Here is a 6,617-nt window from a genome sequence, read left to right as displayed (position 1 = left end):
TAAAGGAAGAGAAAGATAACAAAAAAAAAAACAGAAATCGGTCAAATTCAGGAACAGATAACATTGTGCGTCTCCCTTTATTCTTTTCTTCTTTCCATGCTCCTAATCCTGTTGTCGTTTTTATTGTTCTCTTCTTCGTGAGCATGTCTTGGACGATGTTGTTGGCGCTCTCCATTAAAAGGAAGAAAAAAGACAAGAAGAAAAGCACACCCACAACAAACGGAAACAAGGTGGCTCTGTACTGTCGTTTTGAAGCTTTTTTCTTATTATTGGAATATCCTCTCGCTCGCTCCTCCCACTTGTGAGTGAGTGTGTCTCTGTATCTGTCTCTGCGTTCAGCAGAAGATCTCTACTGGTCTTCTCTCACTTCTCATCACCCTTACGAGGCCACCCATTCCTCGCCTTTTTCTTGTTCTTCATTTGCATTGGCGTCGTCGAGATACCCGACTATGCGGTGCACAGCATCTTCATTCATTGTCGTCATCTCCTTTCGCGATCCCTTCGTCCCCTCCCTTCACCCGCGTATCCAGAACCCCACCTTTTCGTCTGTCCCATCTTACCGCTCATGCTCTTCGTGGTCGCCGCGCTGAAGGACAGGGTTGCAGCGTCTCTGGGTATGTGCTCTCTCACTGCGTTTGCTTGAATTGTCGCCTACCACGAGCAATAATGCACACGAAACGTCGGGGACTAAGGGGAAGGAGAGGACATAGTGCGACAGCACATTGCGCAAGTACTCGCACGCGCGCACGCACGCACGCAAGCGGGTGGGGGCAGAGAGGAAAAGAAAGAAAACAAGACATCGAGGCACCGACACAAACACACGGCTAAGGAAAGGGTTGATAGCAAAGACATGAACAAGTTAGGAGCTTGATTTGGGATCACTATGGCAAAGAAAAGCTGAAGCAGACACAAGAAAAAGTGGATCGAGTAAAGGCAACGGCTGCAGAGGCGTAGATGCAGCCCGCACGCTTCGGGGTCGTGCTGGGGTAAGCGCTCCTACACAGGAGGCATCTATTTCTTTCAGTATCTTTCTCTGTGTGTCCCGTGCGAAACGTGCAAGGCGCGCTGCTCCCCAGGGCATCACTGTAGGTGCGATGCTGACAACGATCTCGGAGAAGAGCATTGGATGAGAGAGTGCACAACGAACACATGGCCCCCTGTGTGTATGACCACTATCATCTCATTTTTCTGCTCCGCATCCGCATCTCCTTCTTTGCCTCTCACACCAATGCTTCTCGATCCCTTGTCCTGTCGTTCCATATGTGCGTCAGTGACCATCTTTCACAAAGGTGCTAGCCGATAAGCACAACGGGAAGGCGAGAGCAGTGCGTCCCGTGTGTAGCACTTAACCTTCCCACCATCACCAGCACCCCCGCGACGGTGTGTGTGTGTGCGCGCGCTCGTTGCGTGCTTTCATTTCTGATTATTTTTCCCTTCTTCAGCTTCCCTCGTGTGGGCACACAGAAAAGCCACCGCGCGCGCACACATGAGCGTAGATGGTTGAGCACACAGAGATACACATTCAAACTCGCGTCTCCGTACCCGCACATCCCTATACGCGATAGAGCAGGAATAGAAGTCTGAGAATTTGGTATCCCTTTGCTCATCTTTTTTTTTTTGGCGGGAACCCTCTCGCCATCGCCATCATGACCTCCTATGGCATCGACGGTGAGGTTGAGCAGCGCTACCGAATTCTCCGCCACATCGGCAGCGGCGCCTACGGAGTCGTCTGGTGTGCTCTCGACCGCCGCACGGGCAAGTGCGTTGCCCTCAAAAAGGTCTACGACGCCTTTGGCAACGTTCAAGATGCGCAGCGCACTTATCGGGAAGTGATGCTTTTGCAGCGACTGCGGCACAACCCCTTCATTGTCGGCATCCTCGATGTGATTCGTGCAGCCAACGACATTGACCTGTACCTCGTTTTTGAGTTGATAGAAACCGATCTCACAGCCATTATTCGTAAAAACCTTCTGCAGCGCGACCACAAGCGCTTCCTCACCTATCAGTTACTTCGCACAGTGGCGCAGCTCCACGCACAGAACATCATTCACCGGGATTTGAAGCCGGCCAACATATTTGTGAGCAGCGACTGCTCCATCAAGCTCGGGGACTTTGGTCTGGCTCGCACGTTTCGCAGCGGCTTCGACAACGAGCAGGAGTTTCTCGACCTGACTGACTACATCGCAACTCGGTGGTACCGGTCGCCGGAGATTTTGGTCAAGTCGCGCGCGTACTCCACAGCGATGGACATGTGGGCCATCGGGTGTGTGATTGGGGAGATGCTGCTGGGCCACCCACTCTTCGAGGGCCGAAACACGCTGGATCAACTCCGTCTGATCGTCGAGGCTATCGGCGTGCCGAGCGACGCAGATGTGCGCAGCCTTCACTCGCCCGAGCTCGAGACTCTCATCAACTCCCTTCCGACCCCGCTGATCTTCTCTCCACTTGTGGGGAACAAGAACCTGAAGGATAGCGAGGCGACAGACTTGATGATGAAGCTCATCGTTTTCAATCCAAAGAGGCGGCTTTCCGCGGTGGAGGCGCTGCAGCACCCCTACGTCGCCCCGTTTGTGCAGCCTGGTGAACTGGAGAAAATCCAAGACCTCGACCCACTCGTGCTGCCCCTCGTGGATGAGAAGGTCTACACCAAGGAGGAGTACAAGGCGAATCTGTACGACGAGATCGGCATGCGCTACCGCCATCACATAACAGACGTGTATTAGCGACAGACTGAAGTTGTCGGCGAGGTGCACAGCGAACCATGTCGAAGATGCTCCAGCCGCCCTGCAGGGAGCAGCCCCGACGCGACGCACCGTTTCCACTACGAAAAAAAAAAAGAAAGGACACGCGCTTGTTGTCCCTCTTCCTCCCAGCCACCACCACCCATCATGCATCCCTCTCGTTCTCCCTGCGTGCACATGTGAAGAGAGGGGCTGCTTTTCGCAACACTGTCACAGCATCCACACGCTGCGGCCGTTGTCGAGTTGCCGTTACCGTTTTCTTGTTTTGCCCAGTCGAGTTCCTCTTTGTTTCTAGTGAGCTTTTGTGTGTGTGTGTCTAATCCGTATGAGCCGTCCTTTGCCTTCGCCCGTTCTCCGGTCTCTCTCTATCCTCGTCGCGTCGCGTTGCACCCGTGCGTGCGGTCGTAATTGAAGATGCCCCTGCTCCACCTCCCTCTGCACCTCATCGTCTTGGCAAGGGAAGGAGAGCCGAAAGGAATACGGAGATTGTGTCTGTTTGTGCGCGGGTACGTGTACTTTGTGCGTGCCTGTGCCGTTGTCGTGCTGCAGATGCAGCCCCAGCATAGTAACGTACGAGCACATCTGCACACGTTCCTGTGCCTCGCTAATTGACACAATGCTCCGCTTTTTTTTTCGAGGGAGGAGATCGATGTCGGTACGATTTTGTGTGCGTGTGTAGGCGCGCGAGGCGGAAACGGGCTCATTGGTGGAATTAGGGATCAAAGACCACGTTCTCTTCTCTCAGCTATGTGCGTATGCGTATGCGTGTGCGTGTGTGCGCCTGTCCTTCTGTTTGGACGTCTTTGCTCCTCAAATGCTTCTCCTCTGTTCATGTATTTATTTTTCCGTGTTTGAAACTGACGTCTGCTGTGCGGCGGCACACGCTAGTACTCTTAAGCCTACGCCCCCCCCCCTTTTCTGCACGCAAGCACAGGGTTAGGGTGTGCATGTGCATGTGTGCATGTGTATCGATGCTGGCGTGGGGATGCCGTCCGAAGTGCGCCTAACTTTTTTCTCTCAAAACAGAACAGCAAGAGAAAACATTATCTGGAGTGTGCCTCGATGCAAGCGCACCTGTCGTAGCTTGGCCGGCTGTCCCGTACTTCTGGCCACTGTGTTTTTGAGGCTATGGGTTGTGCTGCTTTGATGCCACGAGTAGTACACGTTGCTCCTGAAGTGGTCAGGTGCTCTAAGTGACGCTTGTCCGCGATTGCGTCCCCGCACTCTTGCGCACCCCTCCGCTTCCTTCAGACAGTGACTCATGCTCACTGATCCCCCCCCTTACACGTACAAGCCGCACCCGCTTCCGCACACAGCGTAGACTTCATTGAAAACGGCGCTGAATGGTGCTTATCGCGTTGTCTTGTAGTCTCCACGTGAGCTCTTATTAGTGTGCATGTGCCTTTCCCGGGGGGGGGTGCTGGACCTTTTGACTGTGCAGCCAGCTACTGATATCTGCATCAGTAGCGGGGAAAGGTCCAATAGCACCCGCGCCCCGCCCTTACACGGACGCATACACATCCACGCGCCTCCGTGAAGGGGCACTCATAGATCAATTCAGCATTCACAGGGCACGAAGCGGGCTGAGGCCTTGTGCTTATCAGGTACCTTTTGTTTGGCAGAGACGATGAGTTCTGCGCTGCAACCCTCGCCGCCTGCGCTACAGCGGTCGAAACTCGGCGTGAGCGGCACAACATCCGACGATAGTACCCACAACGGTCAGCTGGAGACGTTTCTGCGCGAGCGGCTCGAGAACTGGGATAAAGAGGCCGCCGAAGTCATCATGGTGTGGGGCCGATTGGGTGGCATGTGCTCATCTGAGTATCAGTCGCAGCTACGCAAGGCGCGAACAACTTTGAGCGAGACGAACAAAAAGGAGAAGCGGCGCGACACGTCGGCGCTGCAGGCGCGCGATGATTCGAAGACAGATGGCCATCAGAGCCATCGCGATCGCCTTGCCGCTGAATACTGGGCTCGTACGCAGGCAAAGCTGAATGCCGCTCAACAGCAGCGTGGCCGGCAGCTTCGCCGCCAGCAGCGGCTGCAAGCAAACGGGCAGGCACCTGTCAGCCTCTCCTCTGTGTCTCAGCGCACGCCACCGGTGTTCTCTGGGCAAGTGCATACCTTGAGAGCCGCGTCGACCTCCGTTTCGCCGCGGCTAACGGCTGCGCGGGGCCAGTACGTGCCTCTCACACCAGCACCTCCCACCAGTCCTCCTTGCAGCTCCAGACGCGCCAGCGGAGGCGGCGTCGCGCAGCGTGGGGCGCCAAGCGTGCGCAAGGTGAAGCAAAAGGCAAGGAACAGCGAAGACATCCATAAGCACAAGGAGCTCACTGCCCCTCTGAATGAGCGTCGCGACTTCACTCTCTCCGGTGCCGGCAGCGAGGGCAGTGACGGCAGCAGCAGTCTGATCCTCTCGACAACAGACGAAGAGCAAGTCAGTGCGGTAGCGTCAACTCCCACCGCGGCAACGTCGCAGCCCAGCAGCTCTTTCTCCGGCACCTTCATTGTGCGACGGCGGCTGAGTGTGCACGGCCAACCCTCCTCCTCTTCCACAGTCGCGTTCCAACACACAGTTCAACGAAGTCATTCAATGACAAGCAGCCCACGGTCAGTCGCTCCACCTCCGCCGCAGCCGGCTCACCAAACTTGTCAGCGCAGTTCTTCGACTACCTCCGACGCGACGCAAGAGGACCGTGCCGATGGCAAGGTGAACGCGCCGTCATCTGTTTCTACGGTCGACCCGTCGCTGCCGTTTCACTCACGCACGGTGACGGCCATCTTTACCTACAGCTCGCGCTCGCGTGAAAAGACGTCGGGGCCGCGCCGACGACGCAGCACTCAAGAGCGACGCCTCGACAACTCCGCGCACACGGAGCAACCTCGCGGTGAACCAGATGCGGAAGCGCAGGAAAGCGCCTCAAACGCTCCGTCGCAGACCGTCTCCCCCATCAAAAAAGATTCACACGCAGATGATCTTTCTTCCGTCTCCTCGGCAGCTTCGTACCTGAATCGAGGTGTTCTCGAAGAGGAGTGAGTTGCGAACCGCCTTCGTTTCCTTCATCGGTGTTTATCGTCTCCCTCACGACTCCACCCAGTCCTCCTTGTTCCATTGATGGCATGTTTTGAGGGGTGCCGCAGCTGTGCTTCGATGATCTGCTGAAGTGTATAACGAAAGTAAGAGACAGACTTTGGCGGAAGCGCCGGAAATAAGTGCGTCTGCACCCTGTACACGGTGTCGAAATCTGTTCCCTAATGGACGGTGCTGCCGATGCGCCACCGTCGTCACCAGCAGCACGACCAGCGTGGACTCTGCGTCGCGACGCCCTTTCGCAGCTGCTTCTTTCGCTGCCTAGCACGCACCCGACTCGCTGTTTGCACCTGTCACCGCCTCCTTCATCCCGCGGCTTGACCTTGGCGCACACGCCGGCGCTCCTCCTCTGTCCTCACGGCGGTCCCTCTCCCCCTCTTGGCACGGCATCAGCAGCCCAACGCACCACTGCGCCACCCCTGCAAAAAAAAAAAACGACACAAAAGTAAGAGTTGTCTTTCATTTTTTTTCATCGCCTCTTCACACCTTCCGGATTGCGTTCCCGCCGTCCTCTCAACCGTCGATGCTGTTCGGCACACTGGCGAATACAAATCCCTCGCACTTTAGGTACGTTCAGAGTCATCACTCTGTGCATCGGGGCGCCACTACGTCGATGGTTCTTTGCCCTTTTTCCCCCACGTTTCTACCTCACCCTCTCCTACCGTCTACTCCCACGCGTCGATAAGCGCCGTAAGAGCACACACGCACCACACCTCCATCCCTTTGCCGTCACTCAAGATTGGTCGTCACTACCGCCCCTCACGTAAAGGAACGAAACGGGAGAA

General features: G+C 55.8%; 2 protein-coding genes across 2 annotated transcripts; both read left to right on the top strand.

The window, feature by feature from the left end:
- Positions 1-1,646: 1,646 nt before the first annotated feature.
- LDBPK_366760 (mitogen activated protein kinase homologue) lies at positions 1,647-2,723 on the top strand (the record flags this gene model as incomplete). The annotated part of the gene is made up of 1 exon (XM_003865739.1): positions 1,647-2,723. One exon carries the CDS (start codon positions 1,647-1,649, stop codon positions 2,721-2,723), a length of 1,077 nt encoding a protein of 358 aa, XP_003865787.1.
- Positions 2,724-4,368: 1,645 nt separating this feature from the next.
- Positions 4,369-5,778, top strand: LDBPK_366750 (hypothetical protein, unknown function; the record flags this gene model as incomplete). The annotated part of the gene is made up of 1 exon (XM_003865738.1): positions 4,369-5,778. The coding sequence occupies one exon, from the start codon at positions 4,369-4,371 to the stop codon at positions 5,776-5,778; it is 1,410 nt and encodes a 469-aa protein (XP_003865786.1).
- Positions 5,779-6,617: the final 839 nt, after the last annotated feature.

This window comes from Leishmania donovani, chromosome 36, assembly GCF_000227135.1.
Source record: "Leishmania donovani BPK282A1 complete genome, chromosome 36".
Lineage (NCBI taxonomy): Eukaryota > Euglenozoa > Kinetoplastea > Trypanosomatida > Trypanosomatidae > Leishmania > Leishmania donovani.
Note: the sequence above shows the minus strand (reverse complement) of the source record. Positions and strands in the feature narration are given on the sequence as shown.